Raw genomic sequence first — 21,176 nt, 5'->3', positions numbered from 1 at the left:
AAACGCAAAATTAAAGAAACCTTACTTATACAACAACTCAAGCCCAAAATAAACCAATACAAAGAAACTCCTTTATATCTATATTAAAAATAATATAATAAATAATCATAATAGAATGAATAATATAAAATTATATATTAAAACATCTAAGCTCGCCCTCTACATTGCGAGACTCAGTTACACAACCCCTTTCAAACATGTGGTCATCTTTCGGTCAGTTACTTCTTCCTTTCTTTGTGAACCTGACGATGACGAATAAGGTCGAAATGTTGTTCGCTCCTCTACGTAAAAAAAATTCTCAACCCAAACGAACCGTTTTTACATATAAATATTAAACATACTTATTTCAAGTGGAAAGAAATTGTCTCATTAACTGTTTTTATGTATTACTGATATAAAATGGGTAGTAAAACTTAGTTCTGTGGTGCAATTATATATCTGTATTTGATCGCACGTATACGTATGTTTCAGGAAATAGTTTTTATATCAAATAACTGTGAATAAAATCTTCTTTTCAAAACCCACTCATGAAAAGTAGAATATTTCACAAATACTATTTTTTTTTACACGAGAGCTTATAAATGGTTATGCTATTCATAAACATGGAAATTTTTATTTCAGACGTATTTAACTAAACGTACGAACTGACAGAACCTCTGCACGTGTCTACTCTACTGCTGAAGTCATACGTATATATATATATAACATGAATCAGGCTTCAAGTAATATATTTCTCCAGTTTTCGCAAATGAGTTTTGAGACACAAAAAACATAGAAACGTAAACATGTTTCATTTAATAACCACATCCAGACAACTTAGTTGGCTTCGTTACATTACATAAGCTTCAAATAACAACACGATGAACTTGTAAAACTAGCTGTATAAAACAGAAACAAACGGAGAAATGTAACCTATTAGTTATACATGTGATTAACAGTATTATTGCATACGACAATAGTATATAGATGTTCAGCTAGGATGAAGGGCACTGGGTTAGTTGTATCTTACTCGTAACACTTCAGCTATAGTAGAAAATGTTATACAAATATCAAAATGTTAACAATTAACGTTTAACAATAACTGGAGTTAAGTATGTATTATAACGGAGCTAAATATAGAACAGAATGTTCGCATGTAATAATCATATGGAAAATTTAAAAACAGTGAATAAACAATAGAAACCAAACTAACAGCTATATTCACAATGCATTAAATACGAGCTTCTAAATAACACCTCACTCGATTCGTAGTAAAATTGAAAACTTAAACAGTAGACTCTCAGAAAGAAACTAAGAAAATTTTTCAATAATTAATTAAGAATAGTTATTTGTGTAACGTCCACTATTTTCATTGTATAAGAAACCAATAACGTTTACAGACAAAAAAACAAACAAACGGAACTCCGCATGAAATGAGAGTTTCTACATTTACGAATTTTAAGTACGACAAACCAAGTGTAGTTATGTAATTAGATTTTACGATCTGCAACCCACCTGGATTCTTCGAATTAGGTACATGTTTGACGTACTTTTCTAAGCCTACTGAGTGTTTTTGTCTCATAACAAAGCCACATTGGGCTTTTGTGTCTAACGAGGGGAATTGAACTCTTGGTTTTAGTGTTGTAAATCCGTATACTTACTGCTGTTTCAGCGGGAAACACGCTTATGAGAGGGCACGTCTAAACATTCTCAAAGTTCAAGTAGTTTCAGGTTATAAAACTCAATCGTCAATAATAATCAACTTTGAATAACATAAATATACGGACGTGTAATGTATTTCACGTCACATATCTGGTTCTGTAAGAAAGCTGTTCTTCAAACTTGAAATAATCAGTCTTGTCTATTTCATTTGCTTATTTGTTTACATACACAAACATATGCACACGCAAACACAGATTTGTACGTAATAACTGAACTGCAATTTATATATATATATATATATATATATGTATATATCAATAGTTATCTGCCTTTTTCGCTCATCATCTATAGTTATAAAAAAATGAGAACTCAGTGGAATACCCACCGTTTGTTTGTAGACCTAATGATTAAAAATTATATAACTATTATAAATACAGAAATAAAGTATGTTTTTGCATTGAATCTTAATAAAACTATATGTTCAACAATCCCCTTCTGTATCCATAAAGTTATCAAAAATATTATTAAATGCTCTAACCAGGTATCTTAAATCTATTGTGGTATATGATGTGGTAAAATCGTAGGTGATGAGAGAATTGATCGTTTTAAAGAATCTAGATTATTTAGACGTTCTGAAATTGGAGTATTATTTTGTATAAACCAAAACGTGTTTTTAATTTTTAATAGCACGGCTTTTATATTCTCAAACAAAATATCTAAAGTTTGTGGAATACAATAGAAACTAATTGGGTAACAGTAATTAAATAAATGATAACAAATTTAATTTTTTCAGGATTCTCAGGCAGTTTATGGATAACATATAAATTGATAAATTATAATATTTATATATATATATATATATATATATAATCCATTTTCAATGGTTTTCATTATATTAGTAATAACAGTATCTTTCTTTAAAGTTATTATTAAAAGTACTTGAGGTATTGATTTCATCATTTAAAGTTTGGGCATATATATTTTTATATACAAAGCCAAAATTACACCCAGCTTTATCAACAGGTGTAATAATAAATTTATCTTGAGTTTTTTTTTAAATTTATTATTAATGGCATTAAAAGACAAGTCTATTTGTATCCATATAACTTTAAGGTTCTTAACCGAGTTTTACTGCATTTAATAATATACAGTTTTTTCTCAAACAAAAGAAACACAGTGAGAAATATGTTTTTATTACTTATTTTAGTAATATAATTACTATTATTATTATTTAATTATTAAAAAGTATTATTTTCTAAATTTTTAAGACCTCAAATTTATTTGTTTTTTTAGGATTCAAAATTTTGTACTGTTTTTAAAAATTAATTATAATTCATCAACTTCTGTTACTTCCAAATTACCTATTACTATATTATTATAAAAATTACTTTTGTGTTCATTGTTACTACAGATACAGAGTAAAGTATCTATTGATAAAGAATTAAACTCTGCAATGAATTATTTTCAGAACTAAATCCAGTTGGTTTGTTTTATTTAAAGCTGACTGTAGGTTGTAATGATTTTAAAAGTAATATATTTTATTGAACATTTTTGTGAATAAAATACGGTAAAGATAAATTATCATATATCTTACGTTTAAAATCCATTAAAACATAAGATTTTTATTTTTGGTTTCTGAAAGGTTATTCAGAACCTGATTACATTTTAATTTAAATTTTATTACATCAATACTAAATTTATCTATCAATATTATTAAAATAAAATTTTAATACATACTTTAAAAATGTATAATTTTTTGTATTTTCAATTCAAATATCTATTTATTTATAAATTTTATTAAATTATCAGATTTATCAAGAGCAGTGTTTAGGTTTTAAGAAAACTTTTCAAAATCAATCCATGTACTATTGCTTTTAACTTTACACAACTTTTATTGTGCTTAAAATAAATTACAGATTTGAAACTAAAATAAAGATATTATACAAATATTTTTACTTAATGTTTGAGTATTTATATACTAAAAGTTCTAACTCAGTCCTTAGGTATAAAGTTTTTTAAAAAAAATATAATCTTCTTCTCACTGTTAATAACTTTGTATTAAATATTCTCCTGACATTTTAGAACGAGTGTTTATTAAAACGATCCATTTGTATTGTATGAAAAAAATCCTTTTTACTTTGTGATCTATGTAGGTTACTTCTAAGATGTAAAAAATTAGAAGTTTGCCCTAAATATTTAACACCGCATGTACCATAGGTTAAAAGAAAAATAACATTATTTATTTTAGAATTATAGAAATCTTCTTACTTGTAGGTCATTAGTTTATCAAAGGTGACCTTGAATAGCTAACTTATATTTTAAAATACCAGTTTTTATTCAGTATGACGGAGTGAAAATACAAACATCAAGTAGCTAGGCTTGTCACAACTTTCCCGTGCTATACTTGAATAAATCTTTGATGGTTTATAAGCAAGTTTTTTAATTTTATTTTTTAAAGATTTTTATAAGGATGGTGGTCGGGAGGTCTATGTAGACATTTTGGGTGGTTCTGTTTCTACTGTAATTTTTTTAAAACTTAAATAACTTTAAGGGCAACTACCTTCTCACATATGTCTGCAGACAACGAAAAACAGTAGGAGACGAGACGGTATGGGTCTAAGCACTTAGTTCTATACCCTTGTTTTGAACTTTCATGATGGCTAACGTGTTTAACCTCGGCGTTTTGGTTTTTGGTTGATAGATGGGATATCCCCAATGCTTTTTGGGTCTTAATACCACAAGCCTTTGGGTCTTAAAACCGTTAGGACTATAGATGACTAACCAGGAACAGGAATGCATAAAATGGTTAGAAATTATTAATTATTAAGTAATGTTGATTTAAATTAATTATCAATTATTGTAATTGATCATTTTTGAGATGTTTATTCATTTATGTACATAAATACATATACACATAGAATGGATTACACTAGAAGCTAATAACTCCTGTTCTTAACTTTAGTGTTTATGACAAACAGAAGTACATTCAGTTTAGTTGTGAACAGTGCTAATTAATGGACAAGAATTGCTACAAATTTGTTTGAAGTAAAGAAACACTTAAATACGCAATTAAGATGTTTCACTAATATTTGATTTGCAAACAACTTACGTTTTTAAACTTAGTTTTTATACACGAAAAACAATAGAAAATAGAAACAGTATGTTAATTTTTAACATAGAAGAAATATTTTATTTGATTGAAACATTTGAAGAAAGATGAGCGTGAATAATACAATTTTTCTGGTTTTTTTTCTGGTCAGCCATGAAACTTACACCATTCAATTTTTGTTCTGGGGTATGTTGTCTATGGCAAAGTTTCATAATTTTGTTTCAGATGTCAAAACAAGAAAGAAAAAAATCCTTCAAAAATAGATTTCTATGCACTTTTATTAAGATAATAATGTATGTCATAACCCTGCAATTAAATTTTATTATGAGTAGTAATTACACATTGAAATTAATGATTGGTTTGATTTGTAGTCTAGTGCGACTCAAAAGATGCAAAAGCATGGGTTTGCTTTCCTTCAATTATGGAGTGCCTTGCAGCACGTTTATCAGTATACGGCACTAGTAGAGTGGTGCCATCTACAATGCTGAACCACTGAGCATACGAAGGCAACCTGCAAGCACCAACAACGTTTAATTTCAACATTATTATTACTGTATCTACCAGTCGTAGAGCATCCAGCCATGAAGGCGTTATAATGCGAGTGTCAATGCACCTAATCATTGGTTAAAAAGCAGCCCAAGAATTGGCGGTGAATGATTTTGATTAGCTGCTAACCTCCCATTCCATCACTTCAAAATCAGGCTCTCGTCCATTCATTAATATTTTCGAGATTTTTCTAGTGATATTGTCTGATTTACTTTGATTTAAGTAGCTGCTGACCCTTATACCTTTTTATGAGTGTCAAGAAAAATGTACTAAGCCAAAATTCCCGCCTTTTCAAACTTACATCCTCTGTTACACATTAAATATTGTAACAAACGCTAAGATCTATGTGATGAATTAATTATTTTAAAAATTACCAACTCTTTAAAAAGTCCAACTGTTAAACAAATCATTGTTGAGAAACACTTTTTGTTTCTTTGAATTGCGTACGTCCCCCGCTGAAACACTGGTAAGACTACGGATTTACAATCATAAAATAAGGGGTTCGATTCCCCTCGGTTGATACAGCTGGTAGCTCAATGTGGCTTTGCTATAAGAAAAATACACAAATACACTGAATTGCACACAAACCTACACGAGGACTATCTGTGGTGGCTATCCTAACCTAGTAGCGATAGATTAGATGGAAGACAGCTAGTCAGCACCCTCCCCCCACCAATTCTTGAACTATTCTTTACCAACGAAAAGTGAGAGTCACCACTACATTATAATGCCCCCACGGTCGAACAGTCGAGCATGTTCAGTAATTGGCTATACCAGGATCTTGAGAAAAATTAAAAATATAACCGTGGAAGTATGTATCAGCATGGCCAGGTGTAAAATTGTGGACTTAGGCCTAACAGTATATACAGTAATAATAAGCGTGGAAGCAGAAGCTTACGAAACTGAAGTACTTTGGATGGAACCTCAAGAAGCGAGAAAAATATGGAGGACAATTGAGTTGAAAGTATTAATTGTTGGTAGAGAAAAAAAAAAAAAAAATATGTTCAATCTAAGAAAGTTTTATCTAATTTGACTCAAAACTTATTAATTATTAATAAACGAATAGAAACGAAAACGTCGGTTGGCACTGGAAGCATGTTCTTCTTTTAGTTTGTAAACGTATTCTTCAAATACAAAATATATAAAATGTGATAATTAAAACAAGTTTAAATTACGTATAATTTTCAAAGATAACCCAAGCATCATTACAAATGTACGTGGCCAGACTATTCTAATAGTTTGCATGCAGGGCAGATAAAACTGTATTCGCAATCTATGATGCAATACTGATAAAAAAGACAACAAATGCTCCCCTAATGTTGGGGACGAAGGTGTATTATAAGAGTGAAGTTTAATTCATATTATTCGCCGAATATGCTGGCCCCTTCAGTGTGAAGGCATTATAACGTGGCGAGCAATCTCACTATTTGTTGATAAAAAATGCCCCAAAAGTTGGTGGTGAGTGGTTTTCTCTACTCTTACACTACTATGTTAAGGACGGTTAGAGCAGGTAGGCTTCGTGTAGCTTTGCGCGAAATTCCAAACAAATCAAACCTAAATTCATTATTCGATTAAGCAAGTGTTGGGGTTGGGTGCTAACCTTTCAAAAGTACGAAAGACTATGCTCACACTAACCTTATGTAGTAGCTTTGCGACTCATCTCAAACAAACAAACAAATAAACACATGAGCACTTGACTTGAAAAAAGTACTGCCATTACTTTTGTAATTTTTATCCTGCTGTTAATACACAAAATATACTCGATCAATGAACTGACGATTTTGTATCATAAAATACTTGATACGTTTATATACGAACAATAGAATAGTTCATAAGATTTTCTTTTAATAATTATGATATCACTTCTTGTTTGAAGAAATGTAGTTTTGACGAACGGAAACCACCTATTTCATCAATAAAATTCGTCATTGCAAACTAGGCAGCTTACGTTTACGACAGCGCTCATTACTACCTCGGTATAATCAATATTAATAAATATCATGGAAAGAGTAACCTGTTTGGCAGTTTATGGAAGTATGCAACTACCTTTAATAAAGAGAAACTGAAAAATACATTTTATTTTTAACTCAAGTTAATAGGAACCTCATAAAGCGGAATAATACAACAAAGGTCACGGACTCTTTTTTTTTTTTTTTATGGCCAAGGACAATGAAAGAGGCAGGTTATGGCTGTCATGTTATTATATCGGATCAACCACCGAATAAGTAGAACAACAGGTCCTAGACCAGGTTGCTAAACAGATAAAAACACATTTAATTGAAAAATACCGACGTTACGGAGATGCACGTGTAGTTTTATCCATTTGCTAATCTAGTGATTATTTGGAACTACGTTTCTTAAAGCAAACTTCCTTAAAAGCTACAATATAGCCTACTGTTCCTATTGTTATTCATACTCTTAATAAAGTGTAACAAAAGTCTAATCTCGTGACAGTCTGTAACATCACAAAATCCTGTTGTCTTCGCTATATCTTCCTCCATTTTTTTTTTTATCGTTAGGGGTCATTCCCCTGGTAAGCTTCATGAACAAATGTTAAGACAGACTTATAATAACAGTGTGTCGTAACGGAAACAGCTTATAGATAGATTCTATGATGCTCGAATGTTTACAATTAAGTTTCTATTTCTTACTTGAACAGAGAGTCAGTTTTATTCCGGGAAACACTTGTGTTCACTATGGAGTGATTAGAATGAGAGTGGGAAATAAAAAACTAAATTACTTTTTTGTTTTTAAAGGTGTGAATGACCATTAAGCCTAGATAGTTTGTTTTTTCTGGTACAGAGATCTTAGGAACAAAAATTTCTTTCAAATCTTGAACACATTTAGAACGTTTTATAGAAAATACAAACTTATGAACAATTTGTTTATCAACCTATCTATGTGTGAAGAACTACATAAGATATACGTTTTAACTGTGTTTGTTTGGTGTTAACTTTTAATGTTAAATATAGCTTTGAATTACTGGTGACTAAACGAAACTTACTTAACTACTATTCTACTACATCATACTTTCACTTTATTTTCAATATTCTGCGACTTAAATTTTTTCACAACTTGTAACATCTGCAAAATAGGAAGAGCTCTGACTGTCTGAGTTGACGAGCAGGGTTCGAATCCGTGCGAAACTACGTAAGAGCTACTTTTTTTTAAGCTGTTTGTATATTATCAATCTTAAAACATATATGATAAGAACTGCTAATCATCCAGTAGCACAACGGTATGTCTGCGGACTTACAACGCTAGAAACCGGATATCGATACCTGTGGTGGGCAGAATACAGATAGCCTACTGTGTAGCTTCATGCTTAAGTTCAAAACAAATAAATATTTGTTGAGCTGTAGAGTACCACTGAGTGAGTGTCTTCTCTCTGGTCAGTAGTTAGTTAAAATTAGATACTGAAGCAGATAGCCTTACTATTTGTGGCATAACTACAATATACAAATATAAATTATAATGAAATATGACACGACGTTTACGTAGGTCGTGTAAAATTTCTGTCGTTTAAAACCAACGTCATATATTTGTTTTTAAAATGATGTACAGGCTATTATTTAAATTAATCAAACAAATAACAAATAATCTAACAATATTTATTGTATTTATAGTAAGTATACTGTTATATTTCATAGCACTGCATTCTTTATCTAGTCTCTGGTGGACTTTCAAGAATTAAAAGAGCGTGTAATAATAGTATTCCAATCACACTATATGCGTTTTGCCCTTATTATAAGTCCAATAATGCTTATGCCTTATGATAAATATAATTGATTATAATTACGCTTCCACAGCGTGGAAGAGGTGTTCATCAAAACAGTTGTTAGTCTAACAATATCTATCACTGAATTGATCAGTCGTGTAAATAATAAGCTGTCTTTCTTCCTGTCACAACATTTTCACAAATGGCCACAATGTATAAATTGTGACTTAACATGCATGTTCTTTGAAATACATTATACCACATCATTGGTCATAGTCACTACTATTTTAAGATACACCTCCATCTTGTGGGGTGTGTAAACATCTCACCATAATTGAACCCAGGACTGTCCAATTCTACACCTGAACTCTTTCGTGTGTCAATAATTCAGTTCCAGTTAAATGTTTTGACGTATTCAGTTCTCACCAACCAGCTCCGGATCAGTGTTTTGGCTCCTTGATAAGACCATTTCTTTACATATACCTGTGCTGTAGGACAGAGTACTCCAGACTCATTCTTCTCTTTACTGCTGCAAATGACCATTTACGCTGTTTACTTGGCCTTCGGTTTAACCTTGTGAAAAAGCTCTGGATTTCAGAGGTGACGATTTAGGTCCGAATCTATGTAATATGACAAAGCATCCCCCTTTTAAGCTGTGTGTGCGTTATAAGAGTGACAGCTAATCCCTCAACTCAAATGGTACTGGCTGGATTCTTTTAATTGGCTGTCTTCTCTCTCTGGTCAGAAGTTCAAAATTACGGACATCAGCAAATAGCGTTAGCTGCTTTGTCATAAATGCAAATTACTCTCAAATATTACACGTCGTTTATATGGCTCAACTACAACTTATTGTCGTTATAACTTGTTATTGTTTATATCAATTTATCATTATCTTGAAAGTTTGCAGCCTGGCCATGCCGGTCTAATAACACCTACGATCCATAGTCTTTGTACAAATCAAATTAATTCAGTGAAAAAAAGTTAAAATGGTTTTAAAACTAACATGTTTTCTTTAGTTTTATTTACCACACGTTCCACTTAATCCGTTTATTTTGACCACGTGAAGTGGACCATTAACAAAACATTTATCAGTTAGAAATAAAAGGAAACGTCCTGCTATAATTGCATCACTCAAGATATTCATGTCTTCTTCATAAGGAAGAATATTAAGTTGAAATACAAAAAATAATAATAATTCTTGGAGTGTGAAAATCCTAAATGCCACGCGCGAATAACCTTACAACACTACAGCCTTTCTGCACAGCTACACAACAGTTAGAAATCCAAAAAATGTGGAATTAGAGCAAGACAGAGAGAATCTTATTGAAGTCTTTGTCTTTCTATGTACAAACGTTCTTTAGGAACTATAAGTGTAAGAAGACATACTAAATCATCCATTCTTTGACTTCAGGTTTGCTTTGTCGGTCCTCAAAAAGATCTTTCAAAGATAATACATTTTCAAATACTATTCATATTTCGTTATAAAATGGTTGACAATGACAGGATGGCTTATTTGTTTTCGTTTTCAAATTAAAAGCATGGATAACTTTATATATCTAGTCACACCAAATAAACGTCAAAAGAAAGTGTGGAAATATACGCTGAACTGAGACATGAAGAATCAGTTCTGGCGTTACAATCTTAGCTATACCACTTCTTGTTCCCAGTACGACAAGTAGTGACATTTATACTTACTTCACTTATCAAACGCTTCACGCAATAAAACGTATCTTCAGCACTTGAATGATTATTCCAATTTTTTAAATTAAATTATCTTCAGTTGTAAGCAATGTCTTTATACAGTTGTGAGAAGCTGCTAATAGAACACTATACAGTTTAAAATGGTTAAAGTAAACAAATGCACAGACATTTCTATATAAAAATACGTAAAAGTCGACCCAACTGTATCAAGATAAATTTAAGGACTACAGACAGCAACATCATTTGGAATTTGATGTGGTGGTGGCGATGGAAGAATTATTACTAGTCCCATGAAAGCTCTTGAATTGTTCCAAGTTAAACAATACAGAGCCTGGTATTTGGTTGACTATAACTTTACAGCACACACATAAAAGGGCAAACTGCTGTTTTATTGCAAAGTTCTTATAATATTCTTATCGAAATGTAAATTACACCCCACAACACACACAGTGACGTCACTTTCAGTAAGGATAATTATGTTCCAGCATACAAGTGAAAGTGTTCGTGTCTAGGGCTACCTGCACTAGTAGTCCCTAATTTAGCAATATAACACTGAAGGAAAGGCAGCTAGTCATTATCACCCACCGCCAACTCTTGGGCTACTCTTTTACCAACGAATAATGGGATTGATAGTCAAATAACGCTCCTACTGCTGAAAGGGCGAGCATGTTTGGTGCGACGGGGATTCGAACCTAAGACCTTCAGATTATGAGTCGAGTATCTTATCCACCTGGTCATGCAGGCATAACATTTTTATGAAGCATAAAAATAGCGAGGTTTCAGAATTCAGGACATTTGTTGCAATATTCCAGATTTGGTTACATTTTCGGTCCTCTGTAGAGGGTCATAACATGTCCTTTTAACCTGGCTGGAGCACTACCATATATAAACACTTTTAAAAAGTTATTACTGGTATTATTTCGATGTAATGTTACACAGATTACAAATCAACAGATCACACTACACCGGCATATGTTTGCTTTTTTATATCACTAAAGCTCTAATGATATTTTCTACACATTAATGGTAATAAAAAATTAACTTTTTATGGTAGCTTAAAATAAAAAAATGCTGCTAATGATATAAATATGCAGAATAATAAGTAACTTCTTTCGCACACGATGCAATTGGTAGATATATGTAAAGAGAGTTGACATTGTAGTTGCCATTACGAATAATGCACACGCTTTAATATGTAGTTCTGTATCTTGTATAATACATACAGCAACTCTTATCATGCGTGATGTTTACAGACGTTAATTCGCTTTAGATACTCTTTTTGTATTTTGTGAATCATGTATATTGCACGCATGGAATAGATCTCATTACATATAATATGTAGCTATTGTCATTAGCACTACAATGTGTACCAACTGTAACTTTCGTTTCAGGTTACTGCGTAGTCTCTGCGACTCTCGTTACGTTTACTGCGTAGCTATTTTAACTCTCGTTAAATTAATTGCGTACCCTCCGTAATTTGTCTTCGATATATTACTTAGCTACTGTAACGTATGCGTAGTTATTGTAACTCTTGTTAAATTTATTGTATAGCTACTTTCATTCGCCTTTAATATACTACATAGCGACTGTAACTCGTACCAATGTTTACTGCGTAGCTATTGTAACTCTCGATAACGTTACTGTGCAGCTTACGTAACTCTCCATTGGTACACTAAACAGCTATTGTTAGCTTTTGTTAATCTTTACTGTGTAACTATTATAACTCGAATTATACTGTGTAGCTGCTATATCTTTAAGGCGTTCGATTCGTAATCCGAGGGTCGCGGGTTCGAATCCTGGTCGCGCCAAACATGCTTGCCCTTTCAGCAGTGAGGCGTTATAATGTGTCGGTCAATTCCACTATTCGTTGGTAAAAGAGTAGCCCAAGAGTTGCCGGTGGGTGGTGATGACTAGATGCCTTCCCTCTAGTCTTACAGTGCTAAATTAGGGACGGCTAGCGCAGATAGCCCTCGAATAGCTTTGCACGAAATTAAAAAAAACAAACAAAACAAAAATACTGTATCTTTAGTTAGCTATATTATGTTTAGCCACTGTAACTTTATTTAACATTATATTGTGTGGCTACTGTAACTTTATTTAACATTATATTGTGTGGCTACTGTAACTTTATTTAACATTATACTGTGTGGCCACTGTAATTTGATTTAATATTATACTGTGTAGCTACTGTATCTTTAGTTAGCTATATAATGTTTAGCCACTGTAACTTTATTTAACATTATACTGTGTAGCCACTGTAACTTTCTTTAACTGTATGACGTGTAATTATTGTTACTTTTGTTCTTGTATTGAGTGTGAGGTTTGTTGAGGTAATGACATATGGTGCACAAAATGTGAAATAAACGCTTCTGATTTGAAATCCAAGTCGACTGATTAATTAAACTGTGAAAGGAAACAGTTTCATTCAGTGACATTTAAAATCGCAGTTGTTCAGGCTATTTTATTAGCCGCGGCATATCAGCTCAGAGTATGGCTCTGAGGTTTTTTTTATTTTGTTTTTAAGTACAAACTTTTAGCTAATAGTTCTGTCGTCTCTTGACTGATTTCAGATCTATTTACAACTTTGGACTCAGATGGTCAAACTCTTTGAATTCCTGTATTTGACCATGCTTAATGTCTGATAAATTAATTTACTCTAATCCTACCTAAAATTATTTTTATTTGAAAGTATGCTAGTAGAGATCCTTATGAGAAATAAAATCGAATTGGGTGATACGTTTGGTATTGCTGTCTCACAAAGATATAGCTAATAAAAACGAAAAACAAATAAACGTGTAATAGAATCATTTACTCTAATCCTGTCTAAAATAATTTCAAGGATGGGGATATTGAGAAATCCCTCTCCATCAAACCTTGTCTCTTTGTCAAAAGCTTCTGCTTTAGGCATTTTTTGACTGGTTACATTGATTTGAAGGATCACTGGTACTGTGACTGACCAGTTACTATAAATTTCAATAGTATCTTTGTTTGGCGCGTATGTTTATTCTCTGAATCTAACATTTGAAAGTAAGTTTCTAACTGTTTGTTTGGACCCTTCCCACCCATCTGTTCCTTATACGCTTGATCAATCAGCACTAAACTTGACATAGTAATATAACATGACATGAGAAGGGTCATCAAATAATTGAGGGTTGGACTTTCGCCATCATTTATATAAATAAACGTCAATACATGTGTGCGTATCTGTTTCTTATATGTTTCTACATACCCTAATCAGTCAACGAATAATTTGACACAATGATACAGGATGACACAAGGAAGGTTATAAGGATTCTTGGTTTGAATTTCGGGCAAAGCTACACGAAAATTATCTGCGCTAGCCGTCCCTAATTTAGCAGTGTAAGACTAGAGGGAAGGCAGCTAGTCATCATCACTTACCGCCAACTCTTGGGCTACTCTTTTACCAACGAATAGTGGGATTGATCGTCACGTATAACGCCTCCACGGCCGAGAGGGCGAGCATGTTTGGTGTGAAGGGGATTCGAACCCACAACCCTCGGATTACGAGTCAAGCACTCTAACCACCTGGTCAGGCCTAGCTAAGGGTTGTTGGACCTCTATATTAAGATGAAATTATTCTTATTGATAGAATATTTAAAATCAATATGTCTTCCTTTTCAGTAATGGTACATTTATGTATTTTTATTACACTTTTATTGTTTATTATCTTCTGTAAAAAACAAACAAAACAGAAGAACAGTTACATGTAGCTACTCTCTGTTACAAATGAGTTTTTATTTTTTTATTTCACCCGTAATGCATGAAGGTTTTTCAAACACAAAAATCGTTTCGTATGTTTTTGTAGCTTTTTTTACCTATAATCTTCTATATACAAAGCATATTTTAATTAGTGTTCTACTAACGTTCAAACTTGAAAACATGTCAAACCACGTTCCTGAAAAAATATTTTTTTTCACTCGATGACATTTCTGTACTTACATGTGTTATGTGTAATTTGTATTCATTCAACGTTTTCTTCTCTTTATAAAAATTTTCGTTAGCACAAATAAAACTAATTTTTGTGTAAAAATCGAGGAACACTCTTATTTTTCTAATTATGATAAACTTTCGTGAAATCGTGGAAGCCAATCAAACTTATATAAGATTGTGTTTGTTTTTTAGTGATTTTGTACTAAAGGTTTGTTTAACAGCAACAACAACAACAACAACAACTGGAATCACACAAGACAAACCGAAAACAATGTTATACCAGGACAGAACGATTCAATGTGGTCTAGTAGGTATTGTGACCACATGTGAATCCAAGACTTTCTGATTCACGTCCCATTGCTACTTTAAAGCTACAAGGCTGAAGATTAAACCCACTCTTCGGTCAGAAGTGAATATCCTGAGAGTTGGCGTTGGGCGCTGTTAAATAGTTGCCTTCCCTTTAGTCTTTCAGTTCAAAATTTGGAGGGATGCGCAAAGCTAACCCTCACGTTGTAGCTTTGCGCGAAAAATCTAAACAAAACTAACATTGAGATATAACATCATAACCAAATCACTGAAACAATTCTGTAAAGGGCTTTCTACCCGAGCCTTTACTAAGATTTGTCAATTTTGTCATATTTCGCTCTTAGTTATAGATTGTTTTATCTGTTAGAAACAGACCTATCTACTGCTTCCTTTTTTAAGTTTCAGTCTCAGTTTTAGTTTATGTCTCATTTAGCAGATTTAGTGATTACAGTTGTAATGAATAACCTTAATATTGTATTAGTGGACCCCCTTGATGAAAATATGTTTAGCTAATGAAACATTCCTGTACTAATAAAAACACTATATAACAAAAGTGTTATTTTTTCTTGTTACTGGGCAGAAAGTGTTATTTTCCAATTGCTTATGCCTAAAGTAAATTAAGACCTATTTTTCTCTTCAAATTTTGCTTTTGTGACCTGGGAGCGTATAACTAAATCATGATGGTAGACTATATTTGGGGGCTGATACGTGAAAGTGATTTACATTACAGTCGCAAATCTTGAAAAACTACTCACTTCTAAACATTTTTGTATAACTTTAGTATAAATACATGTAAATCTTGATTCATATGTTGTTTTATTCAGACCTTATGTAAATGAAAATGTGCAACTTTGCCCGTTTTTACATAGAAAATAGGCTAATTTTTAAATTTCATTATCCAGGTCATAAAAGCAGACTTTGGAGGGAATAATGGCCATTTTCTGCACTCTTACAACACAAGCAATTAAGAAATAACACATACTATCCAGGAAGAAATATTTGTTCCATAGTGTGATCAATAAACCACAGCAACTTGAAGATTCGCTGATTTAAAAAAAAAAAACAAGTTCAAAGAAACTGTAGGAAATTATTATACTTGCTAATAGCTAATAGTCTTGAATCACAATAATCGAACATGGTCGCTCTTTTAGCTGTGGGGTCGTTATAATATTGCGGTGAATCCCATTATTCCTTGGTAAAATAGTAGCTCAAGAGTTGGCGGGTGCGTGATGTTAACTAGCTGCTTTCTCTCTAAGGATGGTAAACACAAATAGTCTTCGCAAGTTTGCGCGAAATTTAACATGTAAACAAGAAAGCATGTTTTAAAAGTCATAAAAATGACGTTTTTTATCAAGTCAGACTTTTGTTCATTTATTTGCTCTAGTTAACTGAAGTTCATTAACTTTCGAAGTTTAAATTTAAGAATAAGTTACTCATGCACTACATTATCTTATTCTCAACGTTATTTCCAATGAAAAATAATAGTGGTTTTAAATTCGATGTAAATGAATGGTCAAAAATCCACACGTGGATAATACTTTCTATGAAAAAGATTTCATGTGTTTCAAGCCCTCGACTCATAATCTGAGGATCACGGGTTCGAATCCCCGTCGCGCTAAACATGCTCGCCCTCCCAGCCGTGGGGGCGTATATTGTGACGGTCAATCCCACTATTCGTTGGTAAAAGAGTAGCCCAAGAGTTGGCGGTGGGTGGTGATGACTAGCTGCCTTCCCTCTAGTCTTACACTGCTAAATTAGGGACGGCTAGCACAGATAGCCCTCGAGTAGCTTTGTGCGAAATTCCAAAAAAAACAAAAAAACAAAAAAATAAGCACCACCGATAAAGAAGGGAGTGAATTTCAAAACACCAAAATACAGTTTCAAAATACCTGTTGTTACACCTTTTAGTTTTTTGTTGTTTTTTTAAAATTTCGCACAAAGCTACTCGAGGGCTATCTGTGCTAGCCGTCCATAATTTAGCAGTGTAAGACTAGAGGGAAGGCAGCTAGTCATCACCACCCATCGCCAACTCTTGGGCTACTCTTTTACCAACGAATAGTGGGATTGACCGTCACAATATACGCCCCCACGGCTGGGAGGGCGAGCATGTTTAGCGCGACGGGGATGCGAACCCGCAACCCTCAGATTACGAATCGCACGCCTTAATACGCTTGGCCATGCCAAGCCACCTTTTAGTAATCCATCTTAGAAACTTGCAACACGAATTAAATATTTCGCTTCTATTAGCTTACGAAATACTTTTAACAAACGGTGGTCAAAGTTATCGCTGTCTTTTTCAGTCTTTTAATATAGGTGAACTTGTAAGTAAGCTAAGTTCATTGGACGGTCGGTGGTACATTTACGTTAAAATTCAGGGTTCTATATTCCGCGGTGAACAGAGTGCGGACGATTCATTATGTAGCTTTGCATTAAAATATTGCCTACCATGGTCTAGAGACTAAGGCGCTTAGGTTGCAATATGAGAATAGCGGTCTAGAGACAAAGGCGCTTAGGTTGCAATATGAGAATAGCGAGTTCAAATTCCTTTCACCAAATGTGCCTTCTCTTTCAGTCGTGAGGACTGTAAAAGAGTGACTGTCAAACCCTTTTTTTGTTGGTAAATGAGTAGCCCAAGTCTTAGCAGTGGGTCGTGTTGACTGTTTTCGTTCCATCTATTCTCTCACTGCTAAGTAAGAGACATTTAACGCAGATAGCCCTCGTGTATCTTTTTCGTGAAATTCAAAACAAATTAAAACAATAAAAAGTACATTATATTATTTTCATAAGCAACCAAAGTTTGCTAAAACATATTCCTACAAAACAATGATTCATATATAAGGTGGAAAAGTCTACATAAGAGCAGGAAAGTTTCATTTAATATTTTTACTTCTTGAATCTTGCGAGAAACTACACTACGATTATCTACATTGGCTGTCTTTAGTTTTGAAATTATACACTAGAGGTACAGCAGCTAATTAATGGCATCTCTCAGGCTCGTCTTGCCAGACCGAATAGTGTGACTAAATCATCATTCTTAGAACACACTTACTATTTAAAAGTGCAGAGATTTATTTTTTAAACAATGACGGGTCACCAATTAGAGAACGTCAGAGCTACAAACGTCTGCGGACTTACAACGCTAGAAACCGGATTTCGATACCCGTGTAGTTTTGCGCTTAAGTACAAATAAACAAACAAACCGACCGACACGAACACCAACTGGTCACGCTAAGCCTGAGTTCAATTCAAGTCGAAGAAAATCTGTATTGAAATGAAAGGATGTAGAGTCATATGCTGGTTTTAAAATTGTTGTTAAACTTTACAGAAAGTGTTATCTTTTATAGCCATCATTAAAGTTTGAATAAGATTAAAGCGAGGGAAGCTAGTCAAAAACAACTACTGTTAACCCTGAGAATTTTCTTTATCTTTACTTGAGTTCCACGTCGTTTCTGCCCTAGGCCTGACATCGTTAAATCTGAAAGTTAGAATTAAAGTTGAAGAATCGCATTAAAACAAAAAAACAAAAAACTACCGTTAATTAAACGGAAGAGTCACATTGATGAACAAGGAGTTGTATTCCAACATTTAATTTTAAATATCTTACAGTACCCTGTAAAGTCGTTATTTGTCATGAACAGATAAGAATGTGTTGAATATAACAGATATGATTTGAAACACGATCAAACTATTTATCCAAACAATAAACGTTCAACAATGTAAGAGATTGATGAAGGTTGTACCCCACAACATTTCAAACAATTGTTTAAAGTGATTATTTTCCTTTTAGTATGACTGGGAAATGGATAACTGGTACTTCTAAATCGCCAAAAGTCGTCTGCCTATAATTCGTTATTTCTCTTCTTGGTAGCGTTGTAAAATATTTGCATATTTTACCTTCCAACAGGTTTGTGATTATTCGCTGCACGAGACTATTTTTTGTTGTTGTTATTGTTGCAACGTAACTGTGGGTTTAACGTTCTGTAACTGAAAAAAAGTATGGCCACTCTAAAATTGATTAAACATAAACACTGGTGTTGAGACCACGTGACAACCTAATAATTTCGGTTTCTATCATTTTCAAGTCTGCGTACGAACTGAAATGTCATTACTGACAACAGAAGTTATATACATAAAAAGTAAAACGGAGTACGCATGCATGTGATACTCTCGGTTCCAGACGACTGATTGGACTTAAACAGCTGTTGTCACTTGACTGAACATTGACAACGCCTTACCGAACAGCGAGTTAATCACTTCAATTGTAACTTTATTTTCTTTGGAAAACAGAAATGTTCTTTGCTTGGTGTACGTTAACCGTGTCAGGAGATAGCCGGGAGGTTCAAGACGTTTCATATTGGTTCATGATTCTCCACGTGTTCCGTTGTTAGCCTAGTATTTAAAGGTGGCGTACATGTCAGTTGAACAGAACAAGTAGAAACTGGCGTGAAACAAACACTGGTTATAAGGGCATAAACTTAACGCGAGGATCGCCAAGTAACTCACATAGACTCACTTGTTTACTTAGCTTAGACTTACCTGTTGGAAAGAATGAAATTGTCTAGGATCCTCTGGGTAAGTACAACGCACAATAGGTCTAGTGTATAAAGCGTAGTGAAAGCAAATTAATCTTTATTCCTATATTAATAGGTGATACCAGTAATCATTATTTTAATAGGATTGTAATATTAGTTACGGCTTACGTTTATTAACTTTTCTGCTTCTGCTGGTTAATCTTTTGTTACAGGTCCAAGTCGGGGTCTTCATTCTGCTCGTCTCAGTAACGTTTTCTAAGGAACAACTAACACAAGATGAGGATCTGAAAGCAGCGAAAAGTAAAAAAACTGAGCTCAGAGCTGCTGCAACTGGTTACGGTGGACATGGAGGTGGTGGAAAGGGCGGTATTGGTCATGGGAAGTCTCATAAAAGCAGTCGTGGATATGGTCACTATGGAGGTAGTTATAAACACGGAGGGAAGGACTACAAAGGCTATGATGACTATGGTGGAAAACACAAATATGACAAAGGTGGACACAAATATGACAAGTATGGCAAGGATAACCACGGCTACTACAAAAACGGAGGCCTAAATGGAAAAAAGTATGGCTCCGACCAGTACGGAGGCAAAGGAAGTAAAGGAGGGAAGCGTGGCAGCGACTACGACAAAGATTATGGTCATAAAAAACATGGCTTTAAGAATGTTTACCACAAAGAGGAGTATGGCGACAAGAAGTCTTACTTTGACGTGTTTCGGGACAAGGACTATGGTAAGAAATACAAAGACTTTCATGACTACTATGATCATCATGCTGGCAAAAAGTATAAGAAATACGATGACAAGTCTTACCACGACAACAAGAAATACGGAGACGACTACCACAAATACGGTAAAGGTGGTTACGATAATTATTATGGTAATGATTACAAAAATGGTGGCAAGTACTATAAGGATGGCCATGGCTATAAACAGGGTGGAGGAGGATATAAAAAAGGAAGTTACGGTGGCTATAAATCTGGAGGTCATGGAGGCGGCGGCTATGGAGGCCATGGAGGCGGTGGCTATGGAGGCGGAGGGTACGGCGGTGGTGGTCATGGAGGTGGGGGCTACGGTGGCGGTGGTTATGGAGGTGGAGGTCACGGAGGTGGTGGCTATGGAGGTGGAGGGTACGGCGGTGGTGGTCATGGAGGTGGGGGCTACGGTGGCGGTGGTTATGGAGGTGGAGGTCATGGAGGCCGTGGCTACGGGGGTGGTGGTTATGGAGGTGGGAGCTATGGAGGCGGAGGTCACGGAGGCGGTGGCTATGGTGGCGGTGGATATGGTGGTGGTGGTTATGGAGGTGGTCATGGTGGTGGTGGCTATGGTGGAAGAGGTTATGCTGATACCAGGAATGTGTTTACGTTCTCTAAAAGGTTTGATGACTACGCTAAAGGACTTGAAAACTACGGCGCAACTTACATTATACCGAAGCAAATAAACTGATCCAGATTTTAGTTTATGCTTATATTCTAGTAGTAACAGCCACTTTGTATGGAAGGCAAATGCAAGTGTCTAGCGAGTTTCTAGGTCCTTGCTACACTCGAACTTTACTGTCTTAGCTGAGTATGGCTAAAGCTATTTCTTCGTCCAACGAGTTTGCCCTATTAGTGAAACAATGTGCCGACATAAATGATACATCCTAACGGGTACTTTCTTCTATTTAACGAAAA

General features: G+C 34.0%; 1 protein-coding gene across 1 annotated transcript; it reads left to right on the top strand.

The window, feature by feature from the left end:
- Positions 1 to 19,363: 19,363 nt before the first annotated feature.
- LOC143257703 (uncharacterized) lies at positions 19,364 to 20,949 on the top strand. Its single transcript, XM_076516741.1, has 2 exons — positions 19,364 to 19,544; positions 19,717 to 20,949. Exons 1-2 carry the CDS (start codon positions 19,521 to 19,523, stop codon positions 20,947 to 20,949), a joined length of 1,257 nt encoding a protein of 418 aa, XP_076372856.1. The 5' UTR covers positions 19,364 to 19,520.
- Positions 20,950 to 21,176: the final 227 nt, after the last annotated feature.

Source organism: Tachypleus tridentatus, chromosome 7 (assembly GCF_004210375.1).
Source record: "Tachypleus tridentatus isolate NWPU-2018 chromosome 7, ASM421037v1, whole genome shotgun sequence".
In the NCBI taxonomy this organism is placed as follows: Eukaryota; Metazoa; Arthropoda; class Merostomata; order Xiphosura; family Limulidae; genus Tachypleus; species Tachypleus tridentatus.
This window is presented reverse-complemented; position numbering and strand designations above follow the sequence as displayed.